The 16893-nt window shown below is 40.4% G+C and overlaps 1 protein-coding gene across 1 annotated transcript; it reads right to left on the bottom strand.

Annotated features, from left to right (window-relative positions):
- Positions 1-783: 783 nt before the first annotated feature.
- On the bottom strand, positions 784-16610 carry LOC139657281 (cytohesin-4-like). Its single transcript, XM_071535059.1, has 13 exons — positions 16507-16610; positions 12394-12476; positions 12023-12087; positions 11535-11601; positions 9105-9223; positions 7900-7980; positions 6500-6612; positions 5810-5958; positions 4547-4658; positions 4122-4198; positions 3009-3080; positions 2314-2468; positions 784-1931 (listed from the first exon to the last, which is right to left on the bottom strand). The coding sequence occupies exons 1-13, from the start codon at positions 16523-16525 to the stop codon at positions 1850-1852; spliced, it is 1194 nt and encodes a 397-aa protein (XP_071391160.1). The 5' UTR covers positions 16526-16610; the 3' UTR covers positions 784-1849.
- Between the last annotated feature and the right edge of the window lie 283 nt (positions 16611-16893).

The following is a 16893-nucleotide window of genomic DNA, read 5'->3' as shown; positions in this document are numbered from 1 at the left end:
GAACACACCAGCAACACTCCAAATGTCTCACCTGAGAGACACTGGTTTGACCAAATTGGATTGAGCCCAGTCCTATAGGCTATATTTGCACTAAAACAGAAAAATATGATACTTAACCTTATTTTCATTGCTGTCTAAATCAAGGGAAAATGTGTCTGTATGTTGTTTCTCCCTATTTAGATAACCATAAATGAGAAGGTCACAAGTTCTACAAATAGTAAAAAAAAAAAAAAAAGACAACAGATACTTGCAAAATCCAGATACAAGCTTAGATCAATTTTACCCAATAAAAATCTCCACTGAAAACACCATGTTTCTCTAATACTGTATTAGGCTTAATCCATGGCTGTAACTCTAGGCCATATGTGTCTTCCATGTGGTGATGAAGTCATTGTATACAGCAAGTCAAGAGTTAAGCAAGCAAGAGTTAATTCAAAGCGTGTTGAAAAAGAAATGATCAAAGAAAGTGGAATTGCTGACCTAGTGTTTCTAACCTACATGCCATGGCACAATAAACCACAGAGGGAATACAGATTCTGTCAGTATCTTTTTAGTAAAACTGCAACTACTAACTAACCACTACTGAGGTTACAAACTGAGGGACTGCCACACACACACACACACACACACACACACACACACACACACACACACACACATTGAATATGAGGAAATAAGGCGTGATGTGGTTTCAGTGCGTTCAGCCGGAAACACAGGTGACAGTATTCTCCTTACACCAAAAACAGGATGTAGTTTTACATGTCAACATGCACCTAAACACTTTTTATTAAATATCTTCATCAAAACAGAACAGATACAGTAGTTACAAACACATATGTTACAGGTAAAGGATTTCTTTGATACAGTAGTTACACATTTCAGTTAAAATGAAGCAAACCTATTGCATATTGCACTGTACATTGTACTTAAAAGCTAAGTGAAATATAAACTCTGGATCACTCTACAGAACACTACAAACTTTAAAACATATTGAACAAATGAAGAGTTAACTCACTGTATATTCATTTTGCAAAAATGTTGCAACAGTTCGGAGCACAATTCTATATTTACAAATGTAAGTATTTCATCTTGAGATGACACCTTGACACTAACTTTAACGGTAATGTGCTTTACCCAGAAATCATTTTGTAAGAACAGGCAACACTTCTTTCAAATGGTGGATATCTCATTTTGGAATGAGACTTGAAATGACCAGCTGGACAGAAGTAGAGCTGTTTCAAACAGTGTGACACGAGAATGTCTACTTTTGTAACATGTGAGAGCTAAGAGGAAGCCGGGAGACTGTGCATCTCTCTTTTAATAGCACACACAGAACTGATGGGATGTCACATGCTTGATTTGTCTCCTTGACACCCATATTCATATAAAGTAAATACTGTGAACAGTCTTCAACCAAAAAGCAATAGTCTTTTCACGGCAAAAGAGAGAAGTACATGCAGTACACAGCCACCTTTCAGTACTGTGAACTGAAGCAGAAAAATATCCACACACGTGCTCGGTCCAAAACGTGTATGTGACAGACATTTCTTAATCTCCCACTTCCGCCATTTTGCCGACAAACAATGTCTGGCTAGTCGTTGACAGTGAGAATAACAGAAATTAGCCAACTTTTTTCACCTTTGACACTCTTAGTTTAGTCCCAAAAAATGAGAAGTGGAAAGAGAAGTCCTTCTTTTATCCCAAACGACCTCTGTGAACTTGTCACTGTCTAGCCTCCAGTGTCCAAGCCCGTTGAGTCGACTTGCACTGTATTTGCTACAGTCTAAAGGGGGGTGGACCCCCACTGGGGTGCAGTACCATAATGCTTCCATAGGGGGCGCCAGGCAGCTCAGTCCTGCGGGGCTTGGTTTATCACCTTCTTCTTACGGACTGAGACCAAGTCGTAGAACGGATCCTTGGTGATACTCGCTCTGTTTGAGGTGAAGGAGATTGTCATGATAGGTTGAGAGGTTGTTACAGAGATAGTGGTATGGGTGTGTGTGTGTGTTTGTGTGTGTGTGTGTTCTTGTATTTCAGTACTTATGGGGACCAAATGCCCTCACAGGGATAGAAAGGTAGAAAATCCTCCAAAGTGAGGTCATTTTGCAGGTGCTTACTTCTTCAAGATGCTAGTTTAGAAGGATTTAGAGTTAAATTTAATATTAGGATTTGGATTTAGATTTTTAGATCAGGGGTTGAAGGTTAGGCATGAAGTGTAGAGGGTTAGGGTTAGGGGATGAATGTAGCCTATGAGTGTCCTCACAAGTATAGTGATACAAACGTGTGTGTGTGTGTGTATGTGCATGCTCAGACCTGATAGCCTCGATCCAGGAGTCTCTCTCCTCGGCACTGGCGGCACAGATGGTGTAGGACTGGTGTTTCCCCTCCACCACTCGGCCGTCTGTCTCTGTTTTACAGGCCTTGATCTTCTGCCCTCGGCTGTTGGGGTTGTACAACTCCAGACAGTACTAGACGAGCCCAGCAGAGAGTATGCAGCATGATCAGTCTAAAGCAACAAATCACTGGCATCGTTCTAATTTAATATGAAGAAAATTACTGATTAAATTCTAGTCTTAGTTTGGATGTAAAGGTAGTTATTGATTAATTTGTAACTTTTCAGCTTTTCACCAAGTTTTCATCTTTTGATTAAATTCTAATTATTTAAGAGTAATCTTATTCATCAATCATTAATCTATAGATCTAACCCTCTATTCATACATATATACATCCATACATCTACCAATCCATCACTCGATTATCATTCAATCAACCAAACAACCAAGATATAGTATGTATGAATCAATCTATCTATCTATCTATCTACCATTCCATATTCAATTAAAATAAACATAAAAAGCTATTCAAACATATCTGTGCTAAAATATTTGAAAGAAAACATTATCAATCAATCAGACAACTGACTGACACAACTGAGTAACATAAACAACTACAAAATAAACAGAATTATAATACATTATAATACAAAACATAAGATGAGAGTATCTTACAGGTTTGCGAGGATAGGGCACCTCTCTGACACACAGGTTCTCTAGAGGGATGATGCCTCTGGGCTCTTTATCCTTTAGACAGACAGACAGAGAGAGAGAGAGAGAGACAGAGAGACAGAAAGAGAGACATAGACAGACAGATAGAGAGATGGAGTGAGTCAGGGGATGGATGAGGAGGACAAGAAGGAAGAACAGAGTAAAGATGGAATAGCTGTGGTCAGAAGATGGGAGGCTTAAGAGACTGAGAATCACTTAAAGTAATAATCCATGGCATTTTCATATACATAAATGCATGTTTTACTCTCTGCCGACTGATGGGACAGAATAGTGATTCGATCTATACCCAGTTCATGAAAGCTTTTAAATGTGTGGCTCTAAACACCCGCTGCCTGCCTGGTGTCTCTTTCCTGGGGAAAACCCTCTGGCGCACAGGAAGTGATGAAGCATTCTACATTTTCGGCAGCAGCAACAACGGTTTGTTTGGAATAAACAGAAGAAGAAGAAGAAGAACTGGGTAGTTAGCGTGAGCAGTGATAGCCACCATGACTGAACAGACAAAGAAAAGAGAAACTCAAACTGCATCAACAGAAAATCCAAGCTCCGCCCACACTGACAGGTGATCTGTGGGAAGTGCAGTGCAAAAACTCCACAGCAATGAGCGCTGAGCAACAAGGATGTTGCCAAAAAAATTGAGGAACTCACGGATTACCATAAGATATATTGACCAATATATCGATAGTGATATACTGTATTTTAAGGCGGTAGCTTATGTACTTTCGGACATGCATTTCAGAGCTTTACCACATTTTTACCTACTTTCAAAGCACAGTATGAAGACTAAACCATCTGAATGTAATGTAAACCTTTCCAAGAGTTGATCATACGCCTTTCATAAAGAATCATTTGTATTGGAAAAACTAAATACTGTCATATATCGCTATACTGCCAATCAAGTCTGTTATTTTGGGCTGTGTCACCCCACTTGTGGAAAAGGAGTGTGGATCAGAATTGAAATTGAAGGGGAAAAAAATAGAAATTGAGGAAAAGATTGGTAGGATTAGTATTAGCAAGGATGGAGCAGAGGTTCAGACGGATGTCAAGGTGAAGCCTTACAGTGGTGAACTCAAAGTAGTAGAGGCAGTTGTCTGTCAGGATAAACCATCGCCTCTTCCATGTCTTCACTCTTCCTCCTGAAATACAAAATGATGATTAATGAAGCAAAAAGAAAAAGAAACGAGCTACCTGTCTCTTAAAGCCCTTAGAGTTATTGTAAAAGTTATCTGCTGACAGCGGAGACAGGCAAACATGTAAAAACTGACAGGTCTAACATCACTAAGGTTATTTCAGTTTAATTCGATTTTGTTAAGCTCCAACCCTAAAATGTGCAAGGAAATGTATGAGTGTGTATCCTGCTACTGAGTCATTTTCTTGTTACTTCCTTCCTTGCTGTTTTTTTTTTTTTTTTTTCACTTCTCCCTATATGTAGTAGGCCCAAATTATTCATAATAAGTAAAGATACATTAAGAGAGGTGTTTTACCAAGTTTGAGGAGCCAGCCTTCTCTGTCCGGGTTGAAGAAGGTGTGAGTCAGGTCATTCCCATCATCCTCTGGGATTTTGAAAGGCTCGTTGCGTATGCTCTCGTACAGTTTCTGAGTAGGAAGGAGGTGAAATGGTAAAAAAAAAAAATCACTCTCCGTAGATTAGTGGATGAATGCTTTTCAGGGAAAAACACGGCAGGTCAAATATCCAAAGTCTGGAAAGCTGCTCATGTTTTACCTCTGCATAAAGTAGAGGAAAGAGCGATCCTAACAACTATCACCCTATTTCAAAACTGTCCTGCCACTACCTTAGTCTTACACAACATTGCGTCTGCTTTGGACAAAACTATGCTGCTGTTTTTGTTGACCTTTCTATGGCTTTTGACACTCTCGACACACATTATCACATATCAGCTTCCTGTAGTGGTTTCAGAATTACCTGTCTGACAGATATCAGTGTGCAGATATCAGTGTGCAGTGTTGGGCGGTAATGTTTTGTGTAATGGATTATAATTTCAAATTCAGTAATTACATTACAGTTACTAATCCCAGTAACACTCTGTTACTGCATTACTTCAACCTGAACCTCACTTCAACCTTTTCTCTCCTACGAATTTTTTTGAAAGTTTGAAAGAGTTTTTTTTTTTTTTTTTTTTAAATCCCTGTTTGGTGTTTTCGACATCTGTATCTTAAAGACATGCAGCACACTATTAGCTAAAAAAGCAAAACAAAAGATGGAGGGTGGGGGAGAGACGCAGACTTTCAGCAGCTGGAAGTTTTCCCATTACTTTGAATTGATCTCAGTCAAGGGTGCAAAGAACATTATTGTGTTCGCGTATATATTGTAAACTTTGTGTGGCAGAAAAATGCACACACACACACACACACACACACAGCGAAAAACACAACATCCAATTTATCAAAGCATCTAATATGCAGCACAGCAATGTGAAACTCAGGGAAAAACAAGGAGCCTCTACTGCCAATGAAACGTAGAGTAATGTAATGAGTAATGTAACTAATCACTGCTCCTGTTGAGTAATTAGTAAAGTAAAGCTATTACTTTTTAAATGAGTAATAAGTAAAGAGTAATTGATTACATTTGTAACACTGTCAGTGTGTGAAAGTGGGTGATGTTCAATCAGAGTTCTTGCACATAACAAAAGGTTCAATCCTTGGTCCTGTTTCAGCTCTATTAGCATTCAGGAGTTATTACTTCCTGACGTCTGATGCGGATGCTGTGATTGGCCGGCGGTTCTCACCGTGAGCAGCTCATTGGGTAGATCCCCTCCATTGTTGATGCCTCTGTTCATGGAGATGAAACGCTCCAGACTGGTCTTGTCCTTCACGTTGGGGTTGTGGAGGCTGGTGTTCAGCATGATGATGGCAAAGGACAGGATGTAGCATGTGTCTAGTGTTACAGGGAGACACACACACACACACACACACACACACACACTTAAGATCTGTGGACACCTTTAAAAAGCAGCTCAAGACCCATTTGTTAGACTTGCCTTTGTGTAATTTTCTATTTACTTTTGTTTTTATTGTGTTTTTTTGTCTGTTTTTATTGTGTTTTATATCTGTATGTATGTTTATGCTCTATTTCCTCTGTGAAGCACTTTGTGACGTCTCTGCCCTCGAAAGGTGCTATATAAAGTTACCTACTTACTTACACACTCACAGTAAGAGGAAGCATTCACTGATATAGATGCTAAGTAATGATAGTGTAATGTAGTTCACACAAACACAGTGAGGTAAAAAAAAAAAAAACTGTGAAATCAGAAGAGGGACACAGAGAAAGAAAGAGAAAGGCAAAGAAAGAAAGAGAAACAGAGAGACAGAAGAGCAAAGGTGCTGTGGTCAGTCACCCCCCCCCACCCACACACACACACACACACACACACACAGACAGACAGGAAGCTGACACATGTATACTAATTGAAGCCCACCTGTTGACTGGAAGACGTGAGCGTTGCAGTCACAGTAGCGTGTGGCGAAGGCCTCCATCATGCGGTCAATCTTCTGGGCTTCACCCGGCAGACGGAAACTCCACAGGAACTGTCTGTCACGGCACAGAGCCAGCAGAATGTCAAGACCAGAGCTGAACTCACACGTTTAGTGATGCCTGTGCTGTGCAGTGTGGATACACCTCCTCAACAGCCACAGCACATGGACAGAGACACATCTTTGGAAGAGTGTGAGTGTGTGTTCCTGCCAGCAGATCCCTATTTTCCAAGTGATGATCCTGACGCACATTTTATTAGTCATTCTGGATTTCAGCCACTGTGTGTGTTCTTTGTCTTGTCTATACTGACTGTGCTAATGCTAACACTGATACACACACACACACACACACACACACACACAAACATGATTATACTGTATGCTAGGGTTAAACTGATATGGGTTTTTGAAGGTCAATACCAATATTTTTGTGGCAATATTTAAATTTTAATGTCCAAAAAATTGCACATATAAAGTGTTTCCCCCAGGATTCTATTCTTAGCGGGGTATAAAAGCCTGTGAAACAGCATTTAGACCATTATGGGACACTAAAACTCTCCATTGAAACCCAGAGTAATTAAATTATTTTAGGATTGGCAGTTCTTTAAGACCCACCCAACTCTGGGATACATAATTGCCTTTAAATTAAGAATTTATTAACAAGAGCTAAAAGCATGTAAATGTGAATGTTGGTGGGAGTGATGATGATGATGATTATGAGAAATTAGCAGAGGTGTGACCAAGTCAACTTTGCTTGAGTCCCAAGTCAGTCTCAAGTCTTGAGGTGCAAGTCTCAAGTCAAGTCCTAAATTTAAAAGTAGATTACAAAGTCAAGTCCAAGCCAAGTCCATGTCATTAATGTCAAGTCTCAAGTCTAAATGTAAAACAGCAAGTCAAGTCAGAACAAATCAAGAGTCCAGTATCAGTTTAATATCTTGAAGAAAACTAAATATCTAGGAATTTTCAATGCAATATGGTTTTAATAGGATTAAAACTTGGTAAGAGCATCATGAGTTTGATTTCTATAATCAGTTTCAACTTCAATAAATTCAATCATTCCATACAAATTCAGAAAACAGAATTTAAATTCAGTCTGCTGGAACAAATCTCATCACTTTCAATCCAAGTCATTTACACAAACACAAGATCTTTTGTCAAGACTTTAGAAACCTTTTCAAGTCATCAAAGCACAAGTCAAAGTCAAGTCCCAAGTCACCAGAACCCAAGTCAAGTCAAGTCTCAAGCAATTAAAATTGTGACTCGAGTCCAAGTCATGTGACTCGAGTCCCCACCTCTGTAAATTAGGGTGGATGAGAGGGGGAAAGTGGAGATGACAGGAGCTGACCTGAGCGCCTGGACCAGGTTGAGGTCGGAGAACTCGTGGAGCTCCACAAAGGCCTTCAGGGTCTGGAGGTGGAGCTCCTCTCTGGGGGGGGCGGAGGTGGGGAGAAGACACATGAAACCAGAGGCATGGTGCAGTAGACACTTTATCTGTTGGGACCTGTGTCTTCACAATCCCTCTCTCCTCCTCCTACTTAGCCTGATATTCAGACTGAAGGGCCATTTTGTTCCCACTCCATTATTCCTCCTCGTTAGCTGTTTTCTGTGTGTGGGGGGTTGATTTTCCCCGAACCAATCACTAGTGACTGACGTATCTGAACCAATCACTAGTGACTGACGTATCTGAACCAATCACTAGTGACTGACATATCCAGCCGCTCTGATGTTATTTCAGTCACACTGATGCTGGGTGTATTTACTAACTTCACCAAGAATGTCGGTTGTTTTTGACAAAAATATCGTCTTTGCAAAGACAATATGTTGGCTAAGGGGGTGATTTCAACAAACTTTAAGGTTCAAACTTTAGTCCCGCCCACAAAGGTGCTGATTGGCTCCTTTGTTTCTGTTGATTAGAGCAACACCAGACTCTCTGAATCGCTTGATAAAATCTGATCGTCTGGGCATGGACGAGATTCAGGAGTCTGGAACCAGGCCTCCTTCTCCTACTCTTTCTCTTTATTCCTCCTCATTTTCTGACTTCTTCTCTTCCTCAGTTCTCTTCCTTCTCCTCTCCACATTTTTCCCCTCCATGATTCTCCTCTTTCGTCCCCCTCCTCTGCCCCTGGCTGTTTTCCTCGCTTCCATCATCCTCTCTTCCTGTCTTCCTCACCCTCTTCTTCTGCACTCTCTCAATCTCTCTCCCCTTCTGCCCGATCTTCACCCTGCACCTTCCCTCTCTCATTCCTTTTCTTGTTTCTCCTCTTCCTTCAATCATTCATTTTCTTCTTTTTCTTTCTTCCTTCTGCCTCTTTCCTTTCTCTCCCCCTTCTTGTCACCCACCACAATTTTTACTCCTCCTCCTCTCCATTCACCCACATCCTCCTCTTCTTCCTTCCCGCTCTCCTTTTCCTCCCCCTCTTCCTCTCCCACCCCTCAGGCCCAATTGATTTGCCCTCCAATTCTACCCCTCTCCACCTCCTCTGCCTCCATCCTCATCCTCCTGTCTGTCCAACCCCTGTTCCTCTTCCTCTTCCTCCTCCTCTTCCTCACCTCTCTCCAAGGAATTCTCCAATGGCGGTCTTGTTGAGTCCCTCCTCCTTATAGAGGAACTCAGCGATGGGCTGGGCTCTTCCCTCCAGCAGCTTATTGTCCACCAGGTAATTGATACCCTACACACACACACACACACACACACACACACACACACACACACACACACACACACACACACACACACACACACACACACACACACACACACCAAGTACATCATTTATTGGAAGTATACAGTAAGTAGTTCCACATTTTCTGCTTATAAAAATAGAAGATTTCTGCATATACTTTCAGTTAATATGTGAGCAGCACTTCACGTGTCTCGCACACACACACACACACGCACACACACACACGCACATACACACACACACACACAAACACCAAATGCTGTGGTTAGGCATGCTTTGTCCTTGACATTGGAAGTTTTATGTTAGTTTCATAATGATCTCATTTCCATGTTTCTAGCAAGCGCAGACTCCTCATGCTGCGGTTTTGTCGGTGAGCTCACAGCTTCTGTAATCCCAATTCCTTAAAACCAATTTCTCTTCCTCTTTCTCTCCATCGCAACTGCTTAGACAGGAATGTATATAATACCGCATATTTGGTGTGGGAAAAAAACCTTTTCCTATTAAAGGTATGATCTACAATTGCAGCAACCACTGAGCAGGAACGAAGGAAAGAATTCTTATTTTCCAAATGACAGCGAAGTATTTTTGAAATTATGCAAGTGCGTTTTTTTTTTTCAAGGGCCCGAGCGAGGGCCATGAGACTCTCTCAACACACAAATGGCCACACAGACTTTCAGTTCAAGCGAGAGGAAGGCCAACACCAAAGTTGCAGTTACGTGTTTTTTCTTGACAGCGGTGTTGTGTTTCTATTCAAACTCAGAACCCAAACTACTGAACGGAAACATATAAACAGACAACATCAACCACATAGAACGCAGAAAGAAACCGTGGTGCACCAGATGTGACACCATGTATATTTACGTAAATGTATATTTGCTATGTAAAAATAGTTCCCGTATACTGTACTTCTTTCCTTCGCTCTTACACTTTATTTCTTTTCCTACCACTCCACTCTTCTCTTTCTTGGGTCACAGGAATTTTGTCACGGCACAAACCCTTGCACTTCTCACTATTGGTTGCTTGTAATGTTGGTAATGTACAAATGTAAGGTTATTCTACTCTTGCAGTCATTATAAGTCACTCTGTGAGTGTAAATTAAATGCCAAAAACATAAAATGTAGATGCAGCTCTTCACTCTGAGGTAAGAAATGAGGGCCAAAATCTCCAGCCAGCTAATGTGCCGAGCAGAGGTTAGTGGGTAAGAAAAAATGTTAACGCTTTAATTTTATTATTTATTTGCAAACAATTCTCTTGACAAGCTGTAACGAGCTTGACCTGCTACCAAAACCACAGCCGGAACTGAGCTGTGGGCCTATGTCACTGTCAGTATACCGACCCACAAGAATTACACTGTGGTTGAGTCAGAAAGGAAGTCTACACAACAACAAGAAACTGTTACTTAGTAATGAGGATCTATGAACAAACAGAGGCTGAAGGTTCTCAAGAGAGACGAAGTGAGGTGTAAAAGGCTTTCAAATATTGGGAGAATAGCTGACTCTCTAAATCCCAGATTGTATGTAGATGAAGATTGTATAGCTAAAATACAGTATGTGACTCATTTTTATCCTCCACACAGTGTCCGAAGTTGAGTTTTTGACTCACCTGCCAAGCACTGGTAAACTAAGAAATTACCTGAATAATAATAAAAAAAGAGCCAATTTAGAGCAAATTAACAGGCTGTTTGATACAGAGCCATTGTCATGCTTTGATTTGATTTGTTCACGGTCAGAGAGTGTGTACGGTGGCCAGCAGGGACAAAGTTGAGAACCTTCAAAGACTAAAGACTGTATATAACCGAGGGATTCATATCTTAATGTCTTAGAAAGTTTGCTTGCCGGTAGGTAATTTAGGACCCTGCCCCAAGCGGTAAAATAAAAAATGCAAACAGGTGAAATCTCAGACACTGCCTGATTCTGATGAAACTTGAAGTGGGGGAGCATCTTTGTTCCAGCGTTTAAAAAATTACAGTGATTGGTCCAACGAGGCCACTGAGATTAAACTTAAAAAAATAAATACTTTGAAAGGCCACAACTGTCTGATTTTAGCAAAATATGGAGGGATGATGTGCTTTGGCAGGGTGTTGGTGTTTTAAAATGACGTTGTTGCTGATTGGCCCAAGGGATGCCTCATCATTCATGTCGTAACCCCATGAGTGACGCAGGCATCATTCATGGGGTTACGACAGCTGCTAAGCTGGCCTTTTGTTCACCTGCTGAAGCGTCCTTGAGCAAGACACTAAATACCGACCAGGTCCACACACACACACACACACACACACACACACCTCCGCGCTCACCTTTTTGGGATCCATGTTGAATTTCTTCTTCCCACTAGAGAACTGCTTGCCCTTCTCTATGGTCTTGCTGCAATAAAAGAAACATGGGAGAAATTCATCCTTGTTATTAATGAAGGGTCTGATTCGAAAAACGCTATATATCTATTTTGAAAAGATTTTGATACCTGAAATCATCAGTCAATTGATCTTAAGATGACTCATGACCTTCAAAACCTATGTTGTATGTTGTGCTTCATTTTCACGGCAGCATAGTATTTTGTAAAAGTTGGCATCTGTTTATGTTCAAATGGTGGACATCTTATTTTGGAATGAAAATATTCAATTGTTGTAAACAATCCAACCCTACCACCACAGAAAACATTAAAATAATGTACAACAAACTAGCAATAGACAGAGCGGGTGAAAATTGTTGGAGAGCCAATGTGAAATATAGAAAACGTATAGAAAACGTGTTAAATAGTGTGAGGTTTTTGCATTTTGAAACTCACTTTTCTTCTGCAGACTCAAAGCTCATTATACCCGCCATGACGTTGTCTATCTCCATCTTTAGCTTCTGGATAGGATAGAAAAAAACAACATTTTGGTTATGTCTTTAATATCCGTGTGATCTATACTGAGTGCACAAAACATTAGGACAACTCACTTTTCCCAATAAATAGATATAAATCAACTAAAATAAACGTCAGTCACAAATGGAAAGGTAGAGGAAGGAGAAGAGAAAGGATTAAGAGATGTTTTAGCGATGGAAAAAAAAGAGACATGGATTTATGCAAAAGGATGCTCAACTGAATGTGCGTATGTGTAGATGCACATGAACACTTGTATATTTGGGTGTCTGAACCAGCATGTGGGAATTCACCTGGATATCGTCCAGAAGGTCTTTCTTGTACATCTTGATGGTCTCAATCTCCAACCGCTCATCTGCTGTGAAGTCTGAGGACACTGTGGAGAAAACAAAAGGAAACAAAAGAAATAGGTCACACAGGTCCATAGAGATTTCAGTCATCCAGTTTGAAAAAAAGATTTCCACCTAAAATTAAGTACATTCTCAACATAAGGATTTCCAGTCAACAGTATGTATTTTGATGGTATAATCATCCAGTGTTTCCACTGATTGTCAGCAATTGCGTAAAATACACTATAGCTCTGTAATTTGAGTTAGGATGGGATGGTGAAGTTTCAATAATGCTGTTTCTTTTCATTTGAAAGTATTGCACCTGGAAAACCAAAGGGTAGAAATTAAAATGATTAAAATATGAAATCTGTGCTTTCAGTATGGTGCCTTCTTTTGAAACACTGACACTCCACAACCAGCTTTGTCCATACAGTGATTTACCATATTTACTATATTTACTGGATTTAAGCTTTTATTTTTTCCACTATGAGATTATTCTTTGACTTTTATTTACAAGGGCTGACAGTACATGACAGCTAAACATGGGTTTGACATGGCTTTTGAGGCTGTAAAATATTTTGGGATGGTTTTTTTTGCAATCACTGAAAGTTTAGGTCAGTAATACTCAAATGAATTGATGATTATATCATTAACCGCAGCAGAAGGAAGGAAGTTTCACTGGAAAAGGCAGCAGCTGGACTGGTTTTCTCATGAAAGATTATACTCACCACAAAACACACACATGTACACACACACACACACACACACACACACACACACACACACACACACACACACACACACACATGCACACTGTGTGGAGGCCTATTAAAAGTCTGTCGGCCTCCACCACCATCTCTCTCCTCTCCTACCTCATAGAAGCTCACAGATACAGAAGGGAAATATGGATTATAAATATCCTATGCAGTCATACTGTGAGAAGGCTTTCATTTAACCATCTTCATTGTTTTAGACACTATGCTAAACTAGACTGTGACTATCTGGTGCTATTGCTGTTCAACTTCACTGCTGTTAATCCTGAAATACAGGATACAGCAGTTAAAGTTCTGGTTCATAAATGTCTTGGCTTACAGTGCACTGAAAGAAAAGGAGGAGGATTTCATAACATAATATTTATTGTTTTTTATTCACTTTTATTCACTAGTGCATACATGCTTCCATTTAAGCATCAGTCCTCTCTGTCCTTATCCCTGCAACAGGTTATGCAGCCATATATTCTTGAGCAAGACACAAAAATCCATCTTCAGATCCTCTTACAGTAGCTGCGGTTACATGAGCCATATTTTACGTTTTTAAAAGATGGACCTGCGTTGGGCACCCATCACCAATTGCTTTACTGTTCTTTCTGATGAAGCAACAGCTTTATCAGAAGTGTCAGAAAAAGATGTTTTGTTTTGCACCCACAACGATTGGGTCCACTTGAAAATGTCACGGTTACGCCGCCTACATCAAGCCCAAGCTGCCCGCTGTTAATAACAAGCGCAGCCATTCAAATTCTCCGGGAGAAAAGTAAACGTCATTGACGTCACTTAGGTCAACTGGGTGAGCGTGCGCGGAAAGAGTAGCGTATAGATACTCCTACCAAAGGAAGTGATCGGAATGAGCGTTTACATGACAAAATTTTATCCATCGACCGGATTATGAAAGAGTGAAACCACCCCGCTCAAACGGAATGAAATTTCATTGGGAACGGGCCGGTTCTGATTGTTAGTGGAATGAAAGGCTCCATGTGAACACAGCTACTGTTAGATGTCACCCATCTGTGACGCTGAATGCATGGCAGGAGTTGACAGGAGGTGTTGAAGTGAATCAACTTTCCCCTCAACCCACCTTGTCTACTTTTACATCAGTTAGTCATGTCCCACGTTTCCCAGGATGCCTTTCAACAAGCCCCAAGTGAATGTGCCTGAACTTCAGTTTGTGTGGGTGGAGAGAGCGACAGTGATAGTGATAACCAGGGGTGGTCTTACCATTAGGATTGCCCCACAAAAGACAAGACTAGAATTAATATGAATATATTTTTCATCAATTTAAAAGAAATTTAGTTTGTGAAAAACACCCCTCTTTTTGTTACAGGTAATTATTTCAGTCTATAGAGTCCTGGGCTGGCCACGCCCCTCAGTCAGGCTATAGTGGACCATTCCACTTAACTTCTATTGTGATATTACTACTTGACTAATTTTTCTAGTCGCTGCACCAGTTACTGCAAGAGAAATACAAAAGTGCACAACCCTTGTAATGTATAGAAAGGACGGATTATAAAGGGTGAGGGTTGGGATTCAGGGGTTCCCATGCTTGCGTTTGCCGAGGGCCCCCAAATCACGAAGTCCGCCCCTGGTGATAGGTAGAGCATAGTAACAGCAAGGGGAAAACAGCGAGAGTCGTGCCCCTTGCTCAAAAGGCAACATGTTTAGTAGCTGCATTGCATTCTGGTCTATTGAGGCTTCTGTGGGTGGACAAATTGGTCTCTTCTACGATGGATTTCTCCCTGTATGATTGTTGAACTTTGTGCAAACTGGCGGCTCTAGAAAGAAGCCCTCGCTCTTTGATTCTGAGGGACTGACAGAAGATTAAATGTTGATGCTTTAGATAGTGGACAAAAAATTCTGCCATCAAACTCCATTGTAGCTGCACTGAAAATATCTTGTCACATACGTTTGGCCAGGTATTCACAGGAATACCTGGAATGAGAAAAATACACCACCAAACAACAAAATGGGCAAAGAAATGCAAGTTATGCCACCAATAGCTCTTTTTTAACATGTTTTAAGGTGATTTTCTTTTCCGTTGACCCCTACCTGCTCACTCATTGTCAGTCAGTCTGGACACAAATGTCCACTAAATGCCTAAAATGTAAATGTAATGTACTGAATATGAATGAATATAAATAAAGTCTGACTTGAATACAGTGGTTACAGTGATCTGAATGGATATACATATAAACCATGCTCTGCAGTGCTTCCTTGCAGATAGACCGGCATGTAAGTGGAGGGTCCCAGGTTCGATTCCCCATGACAACAAATGTCTTCCCCAGTAGAATATACAGTAATACAGTTAACTTAAAGTCAACAACCATACTGTAGCTTCCTGTAGAGTTCACTACTGTGTATGAGTGTTAGAGATCTGACCACAGGACTTCCAGTTCCCCACCCTTCCTTTACGCTTCTTGAGCAACATGCCTCCGAAACCCGAGGGGCACAAATTATCAAACTTGGCTGTTAGTTTGGATTTTGGTCTTATTCTCAAAATGTCTTTGGCCAAAAGTAACTAAGGATTGTTTAGATGTCTAACCAATGATGGCAACTTCTGTTTTTTGTTTTTTTTTCTGAGCATACTGTCGTCAGTGATGTGCAATCTTATGATTCTTATCAAAAAGAGTATGTTTTGCATATGACCGTCTCTTCCCTATTTCAGACCTCAAAAGCTCGACTTTGTACCACTCTGTATGGCAAGACATTAGAGTAGAGCAGTACCTCAAGAGCAGTGTGGCAGCCACTTCTTAAACCAATAGCCTATGATGTGTTGATAGAAAGACACTCCCAAAAAATAAATATGACATGGGCTATTGATTTGTATTTTATTGTTTGTTTGTTTGATTTGCAGTTGATTCATAGAGAGGAGGATATCATATAACCTGAGGAATTGCGTGTTCTTAGCACCATAGCAGGATGAATATTGTCTAGTTTTTTGTTTACTTGATGTGGAGCCCAGGTAGAGGAGTTGGTATTATGGTCACCATTACGTAGGGCAATATAACAAATATATACATAAACCAACAAGGATGATAGGTTAGATAATGACCTCATCATATGCAAGAATACATTACAAAGACAGCTGAGGCTGGTAAATGGCAAAACACATGTGATAATGTCATACAATATTGCCCTCTGACTCCTCAACTTTATACAGATTTCTCAAACCACAAACAAAATCAAATGCCATATTCCTGAATTTCACGAGTTCCTGGAGATACATAATTTATAATTCACTATCCTTTTAAATCAGAGAGCTGACAAGTAGAACACAGAACGAGAAAGAGGGAAAAATAGGACTTACCCATTTGGCAATCGGTCATTGATATCCAAGAAGAAATGCAACAATACAAACACAGTTAAATATAGTCAAGTCAAAATATCAAGACATCCCATGCAAGCTTCCTCAGCACAAAGTGCAGCGAGACTTGGATGAAGTCGGTGTCCTCTTTAACTCCACCTCTTCCCCTTCCCCATCCATCACAGCGTCAAGCCACACAGAGTGAAAAGTAGAACTTCTGGTCAGAATTTTCAAAATAAAACCTTGATCCTAACCTTAATGTAGTGGAGCAGCCAGACAGAGTTAGATAGCCCTTTGTTCAAGCTAGTCGTATGGTGTTTGTTTTATGTTGGGTAATAGTCTAAAACACTCTAAATGGGCAAAAACCTTATTGATGTGAGTTGTTGTTGT

This window comes from Centroberyx affinis, unplaced genomic scaffold (genome assembly GCF_046629955.1).
Source record: "Centroberyx affinis isolate AG114_WGS23_722 - 3 ecotype Tasmania unplaced genomic scaffold, CSIRO-AGI_Caff_v1 ptg002651l_1, whole genome shotgun sequence".
In the NCBI taxonomy this organism is placed as follows: domain Eukaryota; kingdom Metazoa; phylum Chordata; class Actinopteri; order Beryciformes; family Berycidae; genus Centroberyx; species Centroberyx affinis.
Note: the sequence above shows the minus strand (reverse complement) of the source record. Positions and strands in the feature narration are given on the sequence as shown.

What these genes read in the sequence shown, in the direction of transcription:
- LOC139657281 (XM_071535059.1), bottom strand. An exon ending in TTTGAGTCTGCAGAAGAAAA is followed by an intron (nt 11,602 to 12,022) that starts GTGAGTTTCAAA and finishes CTTTTATTGCAG; the next exon opens with CAAGACCATAGAGAAGGGCA. An exon ending in TCCTGGATCGAGGCTATCAG is followed by an intron (nt 1,932 to 2,313) that starts GTCTGAGCATGC and finishes CACCTCAAACAG; the next exon opens with AGCGAGTATCACCAAGGATC.